The 17,657-nt window shown below is 41.4% G+C and overlaps 1 protein-coding gene across 1 annotated transcript in view; it reads right to left on the bottom strand.

The window, feature by feature from the left end:
• Col12a1 (collagen, type XII, alpha 1) overlaps nt 1-15,077 on the bottom strand; it is a 127,933-nt gene extending 112,856 nt beyond the window's left edge. Inside the window, exons 1-7 of the mRNA XM_013034114.1 lie at nt 15,005-15,077; nt 7,827-7,943; nt 4,999-5,142; nt 4,524-4,583; nt 2,163-2,426; nt 1,825-1,989; nt 731-904 (exon numbers count right to left, since the gene is read on the bottom strand). Of these exons, the coding sequence (XP_012889568.1) occupies nt 731-904; nt 1,825-1,989; nt 2,163-2,426; nt 4,524-4,583; nt 4,999-5,142; nt 7,827-7,943; nt 15,005-15,077 (997 nt within the window). The remainder of the gene's footprint in view (nt 1-730; nt 905-1,824; nt 1,990-2,162; nt 2,427-4,523; nt 4,584-4,998; nt 5,143-7,826; nt 7,944-15,004) is intronic.
• Between the last annotated feature and the right edge of the window lie 2,580 nt (nt 15,078-17,657).

Raw genomic sequence — 17,657 nt, 5'->3', positions numbered from 1 at the left:
AATCAACTTTCCAGAACTTTCCTTTTTTTTAATCAAGTAGCCTTCAGGACAACTTCCCAGAAGTTGTTGTTTTTTTCTTCAATCAGCATGCAGGACGTGAATACACAAAGTCACAAATTCATCTACCACACCTTGCTAAAGGCAGTAATTTATTTACTCCTATGATGCTAGCTACCCAGGTGGCTGAGAGCTGAGGATCACAATTTTAAGCCAGGCTAGGCAGACAAATTTATGAGATTTTTTTCTCCAATCAATCAACAAAAGGTGAGATGTGGAGGTGTGATTCAACTAGTAAAGTACTAGCCTTGAGTGAAAACGTCAGGCAAGACTGAGAAGCCCAGAGTTCAAGCCCCAGCACACACACACACACACACACACACACACACACACACACACACACAAAGGAGAGCCTGACTGTACATAGAAAATATGCCAAAAGTGTCTTAAAGAGAAGAGAACATCAGAACTTCTCCCCCCCCACACACAAAAAAAAAAGTTCTAGGAATTTTACAGTGATACAAATATTTTATCGAGCCTTCCACTGGAGGGGGTGGGATAATGCAGATGGCATTAACAAGGTCCATAATGAGAAATGAATGATGTTTAAAATTAGATAATAATGAGGGTATGTTGAATAAATACAACCACTGGTAGAACACCTGTAAAGTGATCAATGTCACCAGACAAAAAATGCCCAACCCAAGGAAGCTGGTCACACTATTGCACTCACCTTCTTCTCCACTAACCAGCTCACCTAGCTGTTCATCCACCCCAGAGCACACCTGAGAGATTATCTCATTCTGAATATCCACAATGGCATCGAAGTTGGCCACATTGAAAACGTGGTTCAGTGAAGGGGTAGATGCAATTTGCTTCAGTTCTTTGGCATCTGCAGCTTTAATACCTTAAAAAAAAAACACCAATGTCAAGGGCATATTGAACTGGAAAAGGGGCTGAGTTGAAGAAGTTCTTGGTTTGCTCAATCATTCAAAACTCAAACCAGCCGGATACAAGTGGCCCACATATGAAATCCCAGCTACTCAGGAGGCTGAGATCTGAAAATCATGGTTCAGAGCCAGCATGGGCAGGAAAAATCTGTGAGACTCATATTTCCAATAATCACTAAAAGCCAGAAGTGGAGCTGTGCCTCAAGTGGTAGAGCACTAGCCTTGAGCAGAAACTCAGGCCCAGAGTTCAAACCTTAGGACTGCCACCAAAAAAAAAAAACAAAAAACAAAGATGAAACTATTTTCAAATTCTTCTGAAGTCAAAAGCCAGAATTACTCTGCTCTATAACAAATGTGCAAACTGTTTCAGATGACAGAGACATTTTATATTTCCCATAAAGTGACCAGCCAAAGAGGAAAGCAAATGGTTAGTAAAACAGAGTGAGCTCTGATCTTAACCATGCCATCATTTGTCTCTGCCATCTGTAAAGATAATACTTTCTTCTTCCAAAGTCCTGAATGAGCTGAGCCCTCTGAATTCTTTGAGGATTACGTAATACAGAAAGCACATAAAAGTTGCTTAATGATAATACAAGAAGGATCTTTATTAGAATCCTTGGCCCAGTATTTTTTGAAAAGTAGAGAGCTGGCAAAGAATGTGATTTTCACCTCACTGAATGCATATTCAAAAGGAATTATAGGAGGGGAAAAGATAAGCAGAAGGTTGCTCAAAGACAATTTGGCTTCATAGTACACTATAAAATGCGGTAAACACTTGTAATAACCTCTTCCCTGGTTCCTGGAGAAATCCAACCTTCCTTCCTCTCCCCAGCCACCACGTAGATCTCTGTGAAAAAACTAGCCAGATCTCACTCACCCAAAGAAAACACTTCAACTCCAATATTCTGAAGCTCTCGTGCTGGAATTTCCACTTCATCCTGGGATTTGCCATCCGTAATAATAATTGCCACTTTAGGAAAGCCAACTCTTGCTCCAGAAGATTCCGTGAAAGTGTTCTTCACCAAATAATCAATAGCATCCCCTAAAGAGAAAAGGAAACGCATGCATTCACTCTCTACCATCCCATATTGCCCAAGTCAAATGTTATTGGTTTATCCCAAAAGGGTTTCATGTATGATAATCGATGGATTCTTCACTTTTTCCCAAAACAGACAGGCACTAATTGGAAGCAATCGTGAAGTCTGTGGAAAATACCTGTCATTGTATTGCCTCCTTTGTATGGGATTTTTTTTATTGCAGCGAGCAGCTCATCTCTTTGGTAATACTGGTTTAGGTTAAATTCAGTCCTGGTATCAGAACTGTACTGAACAACGCCAACCCGTGTTTTCTCCTCTCCAATGTCAAACGCAGACACAAGGGCAGCAATGAAGTCCAAAATGTACTTGAAATTATTTCTTCCCACACTCCACGATCCATCCACAAGGAAAACTAAATCAGTCCAGGCACTGACAGAGCATTCTGAAATACATTGGATATAGATTTTTAAGTGATATATTATCAAATAGATCCATCATTAATACACACAAGTCAACACCATAAAATTGTCTTTCTAAATCATTCTATTCACTAGGATGCATCTATTTTTCTTCATTCACATTCACAAAAGAATATAAAGTTTTATGGACACAAATAGAAGCCTTGGGTTTAATTCCTCAGCACCATATAAGCAAAAAGAAAAAAGCCGGAAGTGGTGCTGTGGCTCAAGTGGTAGAGCGCTAGCCTTGAGCTGAAGAGCTGAGGGACAGCGCCCAGGCCCAGAGTTCAAGCCCCACAAATGACACAAAACCAAGTAATCTAGAAGATTGAGTCTAATAAAGCCTAAAATTATACAGTGGCTAAAATGTTTTGTCTTTAATATCAATGCTCTCAGTTTTGACAACTATGGCTACTTCACTAAAGAAAGAAAAATGAGGGCTGGGATGGTGGCTCAGTGGTAGAGCACTTGCCTTGCATGCCTGAGGCCCTGGGTTCGATTCCTCAGCACCACATAAGCAAAAAGAAAAAAAAAGCCAGAAGTGGCGCTGTGGCTCAAGTGGTAGAGCGCTAGCCTTGAGCTGAAGAGCTGAGGGACAGTGCCCAGGTCCAGAGTTCAGGCCTCACGACTGGACCAAAAAAACAAAAAAGAAAAGAAAAGAAAGAGAAATGATCATTTTAACTCAAAAATTTAAAACAATGTCTGTTCTTAAAGTCCCAAAATGCAATTATCAGTTTTCATAAGTGAGTATGTCACCTTTCTTTTTCTATAGTAAAGAGCCCAGGCTGGTTTTCATGAAAATCTGTATTTATAAGACAGCTCTGAGTGAATTCTCTGAAGATGTTTTTGTCCTTCCAAGTCAGTTGGTAGATAATAAAAGAAATATTTTGGCTACGAGAAGGAAAAGGTCCTGGAAAAATGTGCAAGCCAAATACAAGTTGCAAGCTTAAATAATTTTTTCAAACTATTTAATAGACCAGCTTATGTCTATTTACAATGCCTATATTTAGCATAATGCATTGGTTTGGAATAACTGTTGATGGTTTGGAGAAAAGTTTAGTATTGTAAGTGTATAGCGTAAACTTCATTTCACATTTTTAGGCATTTGAAAGGAAGATCAACAGTCATCTGGAAGGAAGATTTCCAGATAAGGAGACCTTTGTGCTCAGAATCTTATTACTGTCATTCTGGATCACAAATGCAACTTTTACAAAGTGGCAAAATTAGAAGACCAAGAAACCTCCAAGCATCTGTGCTGGTAAAGCAAACAAAGCAGTATAAGAAAGAAAAAGAGGCTATTGACCACAAAACTTAGATTGAATAAAATTACTTTCATCTGATTATGAATGCATCAATTTCTTCTCTTCTTCTCAGGGGTGAGAGGTGGGTAACTAGGGATCAAACTCAGGATATTGCCCTTGCCAGGTAAGAGCTTTACCACTTAGCTACATCCAAGTCAACAAATGCACCAATTTCTTAGAGAAATCTTACAGAGATTCTGGAAAAGGTTTTGAATACTGTCATCAGCTAAGGATGCAAGTATCATAGAGATGAGTCCAACACCCAGCTAGACTTAGAAATATATTTTCAAGACAGTTGAACAGCTAAGTGAGGGCATTGCTTCAGCCTCATATTTGTTTTATGTCCATCAATTTCATTTTGTTGATTCTGGGGCTTGAACGCAGGGTACTGGTGCTCTACTGCTTAAGTCACACCTCTAATTCAGCTTTCTGCTGGTTAAATGGAGATGAATTCTCTTGGACTTTTCTGCCCTGGCTAGCTTCAAATAATGACCCTCCAGATCTCAGCCTCCATAGTTGCTAAGATTATAGGTATGAGCCACCTGCATTATCAATGTCTATCTATTTGTCTTAGAGTGGAAAATTGGCTAGAAAGTAAAAATTCAGCATTACAACTACATAATTATGTATTTCTCTATATTTACTATAGGCTCTTTGAATGCATATAGAAATTACTACAGGAATGAGATCAGCCTTTGTTTATATTTATGCTATGTTTATGTTTATAACCAGTGTATGTTCAGATTTATTTAGATTAGAAAGCCAAGCAAAAATACTTACTTTGTATCTCTGCTTTTCCAGGTTTCTTTTCTCCTGGCTTTGTCGGACCACCTGTTTGAACTGAGGAAAACTTCATTATTGCAAAAGGAAAGAACACGTGAGAGAGAAGGAGAGAAAGAATACTGTTCTTTGACATTTTATTTTAAATATATGATCATGGCTAGCTGGTCAACCTGCTAAATAAGCAGTTCCTTGCAAATAAAATTAGTTTAGTGAGATTTTGGAGATACATTATTGCCTGGGAAGAAGTAGAATGGGTTACATAACTTTCATTTACAGCATTTCTGCTACTTCCAAATACCAAAGTTCTAAGTCAGGAATGAATTATTCATACTCTGTAATAACTCACATCCCAGAAAGGTTGGTTAGTGCTGATATCAATTAACTCCTCCCAATAAAAGGTTACATCTCAACTTGGAAAAATGCTTCATGAAACAAAATATACAAAAGCGCATGAATTTTTATGTCCGCTTACTTGTTAGTTGGCCTATCACTGGTACACTTTCTTCTACTTCATTATATGAAGTAATTGTCACTATGTACTCTATTTCAGGTATAAGGTTTGATAACAAAGTTTCAACGGTACTGGCTGAAAGGGTGAACTCTTTAGTGGGCCCATCTGGAATGAGAGAAAGAAAAGATAGGAATGGAGTTAAATAGTTTCAAGTATAACATAACTGCAATTCCCAAAAATCTGAACATATTCAATACATGCACTTTTCAGGATATCTAAACATTACTTCTTAATTGTCTTCCCAAACCAAGAACTTGAGTGGTTTTTTTTCCCATTTCTTTTTTTTTTTTTTCTCTTCTCAAGCCAGACTCTGCCACTTCTATCACCAATCTTTGGAACCGATTTTGCCTTCAAACTATTCAACCCATCCCCCCCCCCCCCCGGCCCCCAGTCATGGAGCTTGAACTCAGGTCTTGGGCACTGTTCTTAATCTTCTTTTGCTCAAGGCTAGCACTTTCCACTTGAGCCAGAGTGCCACTCCTGGTCTTTTCTGACGAGTTTATTGGAGATAAGAGTCTCATGGACTTTTCTGCCTGCCTGGGCTGGCTTTGAACCATGATCCTCAGATCTCAGCCTCCTGAGTAGTTAGGATTACAAGCATGAGCCACCAATGCATGGCTCCTCAAACTATTCATAATGTGTTTCTAATACCATTTCATTTCTTTTTATTATCTTTAAGTAATTGTATAAAAGAGTTTTCATTCAACATGTCATTTTACGAGTACAATACATATCATCTCTCATGAATCTTAAATTTTTAAGTAAGCATTAGCATGGCCTTTATTTATCATCATATTCAATACTTTTGAAGGTTCCAGACTCTTCTAGATTAAAGGTATACCAGAATATCACACCCACAATCCCTCAGCACCTTTGAAGACTAACAATGGATAGCCAAATGTTTATAAATAAGTTCTAAAGCAAATTTTTTAATTTAAAACACACATTGGAAGAGAGCAGGTATAGTGAAACAAGGGATGGAACCAAGTTGAAGGAAAATAAACCTCTTGGGTTTTTTTATTAAATTAACCCCTCAAGTGAAACAATATATTGTCCATGCTCCAATGGATCTATACCTTAATGGGTATTCTAAATTGCTTCATTAGGTAGAAATAGTGCAAGGTACAGCATGTGAGTATTTATTTAAATAATGACAAGGTATTTCCTTTTAGCTTCTGTTGAGTCCCAGGTTAATCAATAATTATGGTAGTTTATAAAGACTAAGCACCTATTAATATTGTAAGTACATTAAATTTTCATCAAAACTTAATTAGGAAAGGAAGTATGTGCAATAGAGCCTGAGAAGTATTCTTGGTTCCTACGTAAAATGTACAGCACCAACCAGCACCCCAAGGACATTAAGATATTGGGGACCTGCTGATTGGGGGTCCCAAGGCCAGATTTATACTGTTAGGAGTCAGAAATTTCCAGTATGTAGAAACTGGATGGACCTTATTTGAGCTGTTCTTCTGCTTTCAAATTTTAAAAGTTTACTTAACTGAAAACGTATTTAAAAAGTAGAAAAGGTGGGGGGTGGGGAGGATTGGGTGGGGGGATGGGGGGAGGATGGAAGGGATGGGAAGGGGAAACAAAGGAGGAAGTTACAATGCTTGATAAGAAATGTACTCATTATCTTGCCCATGTAATTGTAACCCCTCTGCACAGTATTTTCACAATAAAAAAAAAGAAAAAAAAGTAGAAAAGGTGTAGAGGAAAAATAAATTATTCACCATTTTTTTGGCTCTCATCTTAATTCTTTTTTAAAAAATTTTCCCCAATAAATGAACACTTTAATTCTTTGGTATTCTTTTTTTTTTCTTTTCTTTTCTTTTTATTGTGAAAATACTGTACAGAGGGTTACAATTACATGGGCAAGATAATGAGTACATTTCTTATCAAGCATTGTAGCCTCCTCCTTTGTTTCCCCTTCCCATCCCATCCTCCTCCCCACCCCCCCCACCCAACCTTCCTCCCCCCCCCCACCAAAGTTGTAAAGTTCATTTTCGACATAACGACTTGTACGTCTCATTGTTGCAATGGGTCCACTTGTATCCCTATTCATTGGCATTCTTAAGACCAAAAGATAACTAAACACAGCTCTGGAGAGAAGCTGTGTTGACCTCCTTCTCTACTATCACCAGTGAAGACTTTTTACCACTTGGCCACTGGAAATGGTGATTCTCCCACCTTTATTTTAGAACTAAAAGTTTAATCAAAAGACATTTGCTCTCCATATTTGGGAAACATCACTAACACTAAAGATAACAATGGAGAAAACTGAAACAGCCTTTGTTTTGCTTTGTTTCATTTTTAAAAAACTAATTAAAAGTCCATTTATTGTGCCAATGCCAGAGCTTGAACTCAGGGCCTGGGTCCTGTCCTCTAGCTTTTTCACTCAAGTCTGGCACTCTACCACGTGAACCACATCTCCATTTCTTGCTGTTGAATTGGAAATAAAAGTTCCCCTAACTTTTGTGCCTGGGCTGGCTTCAAACTGCAGTCTTCAGAACTCAGCTTTCTGAGTAGCCAGGGTTATATGTGTGAGCCACCCGTGCCCTGCAAATGTCTGTTATTAATAACAGTAGATCAACACAAAAAACTGTATCAATAAAGCTCAACTTCACAAAAATACAACTGTGGGTCTTGAGCTCGAGAAGGGCAGATCTACAAAGGATCTGGTGACATTAACCACAATCACTAGGCTTATTCTTTGTGATGGAATGGAAGAAGAAGAGGACACTACATTAAAGCATCTTTGATGTCTCTTTCCTCCGTATCCTGCAACCTACCTGTTGTGGGGTCCACTGTTATTCTGTAACCCTTGATGCGATCCACTGGCCTGGCCCATGACATGTGAACAGTATTTTCATCTATAATTTTAAAATTCAAGTCTGAAGGTGGGTCAACTGCAAAAGAGAGATGTGATATCAGTTACATTGTCCAGTGTTACCAAATGGCCAATATAATAATTTATGTTGAGCAAAGCTTACTAAAGTTGTCTTTGCATAAATTTGTTTCCAACAAATATATAAAAGATATCTTGTTGGATGAGGATAAAATTAAAAGCTGACAAAGGGTGAGAAAACATCAGAGAGTATACATATTATAGACGACAAGCACAAAACACTTCTGATTCTTGAATTGCTAGGTCATTCAAGAATGGCCAGCAAAATCAAGCCTAATACAAACATGTTTGGATACAAGTACATACAAGTACAATGAAATCACATATAATAACCACATATGCAAACAATTCACGTAACAATTAAAGGAATTTCAATACATGCTGAGTGCATTTCGAATAAGCATGCCAAATCACTACCTGCTTACAACCATAGAAGTTAATTTTGGACATTAACATAATACTTTTCCCCCATAATGTGGAAAAGAATTTGGGGTTCCTTCTCCACATTGGTGCCTTGTTATTAATTGATGCTGGATGAATCTCTGTGACAAAAATTTAAAAATGTATTTGAATGGGAAGGAAAAATGTAGGAAACTTTGTATGTTTCCCATGGGGGAATATACATTTAAATGTATATTCAGGGCTTAGTGGTAGAATGCTTGCCTAGCATGCATAAAAAAACCTGGGTTCGATTCCTCACTACCACAAACAGAAAAAGCAGAAAGTGGTGCTGTGACTCAAGTGGTAGAATGCTAGCCTTAAGCAAAATCAGCTCAGAGACAGTGCCCAGGCCCTGAGTTCAAGCCCCAGGACTGGAAAAAAATGTATATTCATATCCAGAAAAATGAATACTCACAAGTGATAATAAGGGATGTTGATAATTGGTAAGTGTGGGAAGAGTGAAATAGGGATGTTTATAAAACTTAAGATTCTAACAGTTTACACCAACTTGCTGTGTGCTCTCAAGGTGCAAACCCAAATTGTAATTTCCCTTACAGCAGGCATACTCCATACTAGAGGTGGCATTTTAAATTAAAAATGCCAGTATGGTCCCCTACAGAACATTGGTTAATTATGAAAAGACAACATCAATGTGTATTTAATGGACATTTGTTTACAGAACTTAAAGAAAACAGTGCAGGAGTTTCAGTCACCGGAAGACATAACTGCACATCCAAACTTGAGCGGTCAATGACAGGAAATATTGGAAAGTACAGAAAGGAATAGTTTACATACAGAACTGTATAGCACCATGCATGTGTCAATGAAATGTTGGCTTGTATTTAGTCTCCCACAATCCACAAAAGCCTCCATGTACAATAGTCATTACACAAAGACATCTCCAAAATATTTTATAATGATATTCTCTTGGCAATGTTCATGCCTCATCATGCAGCTTTGGACTGACTCACTGTCAGTGCATGGTCAATGCAATCAAAATGATCTCCCCTGCAACAAGTCGTAAAAGGAAGACAATTTTGGGCCATGTCTTCTTTAAATGATTTAGTCTGAAGGAATTCTTTGGGAGTTAGCATTTTGCCTCTGTCTCTTTTAGGTATCTATAAAAGTCAGGCTCTAAGACATGAATCAGGATCCAACTGGCATTAGATATTTATATAGTATTAATAGCATGTTTTGCTGGAAATAAGCCAACATGTATTTTAATGAACTGCTACTTCCAACTGTAGCAGATGGCTTTGCTTTTTATTGGGTACACTATTACAAGACACTATTACTTCCTGACTATCCATACACAGGCAGTGAGACTAAACTATTAATCTACATGCACCGTTGACTTACTCAACATTTTTCCTGTCTGTCATCCGATTACCAGGCTTAGCTGAAGTCATCCCTTAATAGAATAAACATGCAGGAGATGTTGATAGAAATAGGTTTTTAAGAATATCATTATAAAATATTGCTCCAATAGTAATGGCTCAGGACAAATTTAATGCAAAGGCAGACACAACTGGCCTGAGCATGCTTTAAAAAAAAAATTCAGTACATGGAAAAAAAACAGTACCACCAACCTTGGAAGGAAATGACCTGAAGCAGCGGACATTAGGTTAAAACTGCTGAAGGTCAACAGCAGCCCACCTTGCTGATTCCAAATGACCGGGGTTCCAGATAAACTGAAAAGTTCACTGTGGGGAGAAGTCTTGAACATTCCAGAGGATTCTAAGGTAGTCACAGAGACTCAGCTGTGGTACTCAGGATTCAACAGTAGAGAAAAATGGCCGACAGGCATGTCTAAAACCAGCAGTTCATTGAGCTTTACTGTCTGCTTGTTCTAACCTATGTTCTAACCTTTCCGAACTGTCAGTCAATTTGACCAGGTGATGTTTGCTCCATGAAAAAAATAAATAGCACCAAAGTAGGCAAGTGTGTGTGACGCATATCAACTTCAATTGCTGCAAAAATGTATTTTATTGATTTTGAAAATCTTTTACATTAAAGCAATTTACAACCACCACTGCACTCTCAGTCTAGACACAATGCTTTAAAACTGCTAATAGTAGGGTATTTCATATGTAAATTAACTTCAGGTGGATCCTATTTGCAAGCAGCCATACTTTCATAGAATGTGGGTGTGAATCAAGAGAAACAGAACTAATGTTAGGAAGAACAAACTAATCTATCATCATACAACTCGAATGTTAATAGTGAAGAGATAAAAATTTAAGTATGTGTAGCCAGTAGTTTTATATTATGCATAATGTATTTTGTTAGCAAAACACTACGCTTACATTTCTTGTCAAGAAATGTACTCATTACCTTACTCATGTAACTGTAACCCCTCTGTACAGCATCTTTACAATAAAATGAAATTTAAGGAAAAAAAACACTGTGCTATGTATATTTTGTTCTGATAAGATGTTTCATTACAGGAATTGGCAGGATTTAGGACATTTTAAGAAAGATAAACTGGGTGTCCCGTGGCTTTTGCCTGTAATCCTATCTACTCAGGAGGCTGAGATTTGAGGAACAGCAGTTTAAAGCCAGCCTGGGCTTTGAGATTCTTATCTCCAATTAACCACCAGAAAACGGGAAATAGCACTGTGGCTCAAGTGGTAGGGTGCTAGTCTGGAGCTGAAGAGCTGAGGGACAGTGCCCAGGCCCAGAGTTCAAGCTCCAGGATTGACAAAGAAAGAAGGAAAGAAAGAGAGAGGGGAAGGAAAGAAGGAAGGAAGGAAGGAAAGAAGAAAGAAAGAAAGAAAGAAAGAAAGAAAGAAAGAAAGAAAGAAAGAAAGGAAGGAAGGAAAATAAGATAAAATTAAAACTGTCTTTCAAAAAATCTATATCCCTCAAATTCTAGATTAATTAGAAAGATGTCCAATTCTCAGAGAACTTCAATGCGAAGTATCAAGTTTTCTCAGAAATAGTTAACGTGATATATGAACTCAAAAGAATGTATATAATGCAGGCCATAAAGAGTATTAGCTAGGTTAAAAGCTTGGTAAAGTGTATTTTATGGCTAGAAAAACAAAGACAAAAAAATTCAACTTTATCTCCATAACACAAGGTACAATATTATGAAAAATATAATTTTTCATGTAAGTAGACAGAAGAAAAAATGACAGAACACAAGGGTGACAATGTCCAAAAAGAACTATACTTATTACCTGACTTATGAAACTGTAGCCCCTCTGTACATCACCTTTATAAAAATCATTTCTAAAAAAAGATAGAACAAAAAGCTATCACTATCTTTTTAAAGAGGGAATGCCAAAACCTTTCAATGAATACCAAAACAAAAAGTATTGAGTTGTCAGTATATAAAGTATAATAACAAATAGGAAGTAGTGAGATGGTATGAATTTAAGAGTGACGTATGACTCATGGAAAAGAAAAAGTAATTATTTGTACTTGAGGACTAAGGTCTAACTGGCATAGTACCAAACAGAGACCCAAGTTTCAATTTTCAAGTGTCCCCAACAGAAAGATTTCAGGAAAATTCTTACCAGTCCATTGTCCCCAGAAAGGTTTTGGCCACAAATTTTCTTCATCCTTCCCAAGTTCCTGGCCACTTAGCTGGTAGTTAACACCAGAGCTGTGCTGTCCAGCAAGAAAGCAGCCAGACACATGTGGACACTTGAACTGTAGCCAGTCCAAAATAAAATGTGTTGCAAGTATAAAATCCACACCCCGTTTCAAAAACGCTAGCACAAAAAAAATGCAAAATATCTCCACTAATCATTTTTAGATTCCTTTCATATTGAAATAATATTTGGTTAAATAAAATATATTACAAATTTTATTTTCCTCTCTTCCTTTTTGCTTATTTAGTGTGACAATAAGAAAATTTCTGCCGGGCCCTGCTGGCTCATATCTATAAATCGTAGCTCCACAGGAGGATTCAGATTTGAAGCCAGTCTGGGCAGAAAGCCCTGGAGACCCTTATCTCCAATTAACCAGCAAAAAGCAGGAAGTAGAGGAGTGGTACAAGTGGCAGAGCACCAGCCTTGAGAGGAAAATGCCAAAGGAATGCTCAAGGATGGGCTCAGAGTGTGGCTTAGTGGTAGAGTGATTGCCTAGTATGCATGAATCCCTAGGTTTGATTCCTCAGTACCACATAAACAGAAAAAGCCAGAAGTGGCACTGTGGCTCAAGTGATAGAGTGCTAGCCTTGAGCAAAAGAAGCTCAGAGACAGTGCCCAGGCCCTGAGTTCAAGCTCCAGGACTGGTGAAGGAGGAAGGAAGGAAGGAAGGAAGAAGGGAGGGAGGGAGGGAGAAAGAAAGAGAGAAAGAGAGAAAGAAAGAAAGAGAGAAAGAGAGAAAGAAAGAAAGAAAGAAAGAAAGAAAGAAAGAAAGAAAGAAAGAAAGAAAGAAAGAAAGAAAGAAAGAAAGAAAGAAAGAAAGAAAGAAAGAAAAGAAAGCTCAAGGACCTGAGTTTGAGCCTCAGTACTGGCACCAGAAAAAGGAAAAAAGAAAATTCCAAGTTATATATGTGGCTCATATGTCTGCTTGGTGGCCAAACTAGAAAATAAAGCCCTCCCCCCACCCAAAAAAAATGAAGTCTATTAAAACACCCTGACCTAAGGAAATGAAAGACAAGAGAAGAAACAGATTAAGAAAGTCAAAGAAAGAACTATCCATATGTAAATTATTACAAATTTAATAAATAATGTAGATAGCAAAGTAGCTAAGTAGCCATTATCCAATTCACAATTTTTTCCACTTCAATCATTTCCAACCTAATTCTTTTCCTAAGAATTCTCAAATCAAGTAACTATTTTCTTAATGAGCAATAAATGAACCACTTCAATGAATTAGCTAAAAATATCTCTAGTAGCCCTTCCAGAAGTTCCTCAAATAAAATTCCTTCCTAACAACGACACTGAAACGCTTTCTTGTCTCAATAACACTTCACCCACACCACTCAGAAAAGCCTCGACATTCGCAGAAAATTAATAACACTTTTCTAAACATACCACACATTTTGGAGACTGATTTTCCCAATCTTAACTTTCTATACCTGTAGCTCCAAAGTATTTGAAATTTTCAGTGTTGCTGGGAGCTAGTGGTTCACACCTGTAACCCTGGCTACTTAGAAGGCTAAGATCTGGGGATCATGGTTCAGTGCCACCCCAGACACAATAGAAGTGGTTTAAACAGTAGAGGGACAGCCTTGAGCAAAAAAGCCACACAGGAAGCTAAAGGCCCTGAGTTCAAGCCGGGCTATAAGGACCAAAAAAAAACAAACAAAAAAACTGCATTATCATGAGATACCTCTACCTTCTCATGTCCCTCAAAAAAGCACAACCTACCCTTGCACTGGTAAATCACCTGAGGAAGCTCTCATTTAACTTCACTTTTAAATGAAAAACAAATAGATAGATAGATAGATAGATAGATAGATAGATAGATAGATAGATAGATAGATAGATAGATAGAAATAGAACAGAGATAAGAGACAGATATGATAGATAGATATATAGAGATACATAGATACACAGATGAGACAGACAGATACATACATACATACATATAGGCAGGCAGGCAGATATGATAGATAGATCGATAGATCGATAGATCGATAGATAGATAGATAGATAGATAGATAGATGTCTTTTATAGAATGACCTCATTGATCTTGTAGAATCAGACTACTGTATCATTCTCCAATGATAATTGCCAACCTCTCCATGAAATTAATCAATATATAAAAATGGCTGATTCTATTACAAATGGGGAAATTAAAACATCAAATGCTCACACAAGATTCAACTAAAAGTTGGGCTAAAGGTTGTTTGTTTGTTTATGTTTTCAGCTGGGCCTCTGTGGCAAATGCTTGAAATTCTAAGCTGCTTCCTAGGTTGAGATTTGAAGATCTCAATTGCAAAGCCATCAGGGGCAGGGAAATCTAGGAGACTCTTATCTCCCATGAACCACCAAAAAGCCAGAAGTGGAGCTGTGGCTCAAGTGGTAGAGAGCCCCTTGTGTGGAAAAAGAAATTAGGAGGGTGCCCTGGCCCTGAGTTTAAGGCCCAGTGGCAACACACATGCACACGTGCACACACGTGCACACACACGCGCATATACACACACACACACACACACACACACAGCCCTGGGGCTGCCCTCTGCTGGCCCCTGGCTCCTTGGCCCAGCCCCAGGGCTCCCCACAAAGCAGACGGAGGCGGAGCTCGCGCTGTTGGAGTCTTTTATTCCGCATGGTCCCCGGTGGTCCCCAGTGGTCCCAGGCGGCAGGCGCAGCCGTGTCCCCGCGTCCACTCCTCGGGGCGGGCCGGTGGCGCTGGCGCTGGAGTGGCGATCGCCTCTCCCGGAGGCCGGCGCGGGGGGCCGGGCAGGAGGGTGGCAGTGTGGACAGCACACCGCATAGACAAGGCCAGGGAAACCGCACACAGGGAACGGATTAAGCAGAACACAAAGGAGCTGGACCTGAGCGCTGGAGGAGGGAGCGTTTCTCCCGGAGGAAGAGCAAGAGATCAGAGCACACACAGCAAGCCACAGTGGCAGGACAGGGGGAAGGGAGGAGGGGGGTTGTCCTGGCTGGAATTACGCCGAACCCCTGGAGAAGGGAGCAAGAGCAAATCTTTACCTTCTGCCTGGATGGAAGACAGCAGCAGGGCAGCGCCCAGGGCAGCGAGCGCGGCGGGCAGCGTGGTCCCCATGCTCGGCGGGCCTCGGAGCTCACAGCCTCATCCAAGGACCTGCGGGGCGCGGGCATGGACGGAGTCAGAGCCCCCTGAGTCCGGACAGGCCGGGGACCGGCTTAGATGTGGAACTGGCCGCGGCCCGGGGCCTCAGCCAGAGCGGCCTTCAGGACCCCAGGGCCCAGCCCACAATGGGGCCATTGTGGAAGTCTAACAGCAAGGTCATCTACCCAAGTTTAATCCAGCCACGAGGAGGGAGCTCAAGTTTAAAGAGGGTCCTGTTTTTCGGGGGGGGGGGCTGGTCCTGCATCCGGGGAAGGCCTTCGGTTCCTCACTCCCCCCCCAAAAAAAAACACATGACTTCATCCAGCCCGGGTGATGGCCAATTCCGAGGTCATTGTATTCCTGACTCAACTCAATGTCTCTTCCAGCTGGAGATGTCATTTGGCTTTTCCTAGCTGCTAAACTCTTCAAGGAACTGAACTTCAGTGGTCTCGGGGTAATTTGGAAAAGTATAATAAACCTCCTTTACTCCCTTTCTTTTCCCTCATTAAGGTCTGCCTACAAATAGCAGGCTCTTTAAGGTCTGAACTGGATTATATGGAAATATGTAAGGCTCGGTGAATGCTTGCAATGTCATCTCACATCTGATCCATCTTTTACCCAACAGGAGAAAGCACCCGTTAAAAAGAGACAAAGCAGGAAAGACAGACCACTTCTTGACTGTTTTCCAAAACTGTTTAATAAACAAAAAAAAAAGCAAGCATAACAAGTAATCTCTGCCTTCATAGGCTTTCAAGAGGAGTGTGTTCTATTTCAATTGCTACTGATTCTGTAACTACAAAATTCATTCCTTAAAGACATTTTTTATTATTATTAATCTCTTCTAGTTTGCCAACACACAGTAGGTGTTGAATGAGCAGACTGGAACTGCCTAAAGAATTCTAGGGTCCAATCTGGAGACAAACGCTACCAGCAGGGAAATGACCTGGAAAGCTGCCAATGGCAAAAGCTAAAGAGAGAGTGGATTCCATGATAACAAAGATTATTCTAAGGCAACAGTCTAGGCCTCCTGAAAAATGGAGTGGAGAAAAGGACAAGGTCTTGGAAATCCAAAAACCAAGCCAAAGGTTGAGTCCCCCCCCCTCCCCCCGGAGAAAAGAACCTGACAATCTCCAACCATCTTTGTCCAATTATTGGCACAATGCATTAGGAAAGCTACACACACACACACACACACACAGTATAAATTATATTTTAAATGTCTGATGAACAGGCGTGCCAAATTGCCCCGAGCTCCTATTTTTATGAAGCCAAGATTAAACTTTTTGGCACTCCTCTGGGAATCCAAGAGTTGTTCTTTTTTTTTTTTAATCAATTTTTTTTCTTCCTAATTAACAACTGTTTGACATTTCTCCTCCATGAGTAAAAAGGCAAGAGGTGAGACTAGGCCATTGTTCTGGCCTTAACTTTGCTATAATAATTTCCAACTCACTTGGCCGCTGTGCTCACGAAGACTTAAGAGTTGACAACCCCCAAAATGCGGCGAGCAAATTAAAGAACAAACCCTCCGCAGAAGCCTACAGCACCGACGCGTTCACTCCGGTCTCGGGCGCCCCCTGTCGGCGGCGGCCGAGCCGGCACCGCGCGCGTCCTGGCGTCGGGGTGACCCGCCGGCCGGGCATTCCACCCGTATATGTTTAAGAAAAGAAGTCCTTTGGAGCCAAAACATTTATCCGAATGCTTAGCAACGCTCCATTGAGCCTTCGCGGCCCACGGCCGGGGGCGGCCGCCCTACGTGGCAGCGCGGATTTCCCTCTGCTCGGCCTCATGAATGACCAGGCGGCCGCCACCGGCGCTCGGGGGGCGCGGGGGACCCGGGGCGCCTAGACAGCGAGCTGCGGTCCGGGCCGCGCGCGCGCGCACAGGCGCGGGATCCCTGCAGATCCACGCGCCGCCGAATTGCTCCACGCACCACGACCTTGACCCCAGCCTGGGCGCGCTCCTCGGCCCGCTGTGTCCCCGGGATTACAGGAGTCACGCACGGCTCTGAAAGCCTGGCCCGGCGCCTCGGGCTGGGGAGGGGGTTTTCTCCAGAAAGAGCCGGCCAGCCCCACCCAGACGCGCCCGGGCAAGGGGGAGCGGGACCCGACCCACGCGCGCGCACACGCGCGTGCACTCATGCACACGTCCATAGGCACACACGCGCACACACCGAAAGACCCCAGGCCCTATCTCCAGGCGCCGCCGCAAAGGCGGGATGCCGAGCCGCCCGCGCCCGGCTTGCCCTGCGGGGTCCTGGCACCCTCCGCCTGCGTCCCAGCTCGCCGCGAGAGGCTGGGGGACTGAGAACCGTGCGGGGAGCATCGCTCGTTCTCTTCTCCCCATGCAGCATCTGTGGATGAAATTCCTCCATGTGCGGTGGCCATCACGGGCCCGCGCGCCCCCAGCCCCGGGCATCCACTTTGAAGAAGAACCACCGCTCCTTCGCCCGCGGATCCCCACGAGCCCCGCGCGATCACAAACACGCGCGCGCACGTTCCCGCAGACCCCACACGTGTCCCCGCCCGGGACCTGCCCCGTGGAGGTGCTTAGAAG

Source organism: Dipodomys ordii, unplaced genomic scaffold (assembly GCF_000151885.1).
Source record: "Dipodomys ordii isolate 6190 unplaced genomic scaffold, Dord_2.0 Scaffold182, whole genome shotgun sequence".
Classification (NCBI taxonomy): domain Eukaryota; kingdom Metazoa; phylum Chordata; class Mammalia; order Rodentia; family Heteromyidae; genus Dipodomys; species Dipodomys ordii.
The sequence above is the reverse complement of the archived record's forward strand: the minus strand, read 5'-3'. Positions and strand labels throughout refer to the sequence as shown.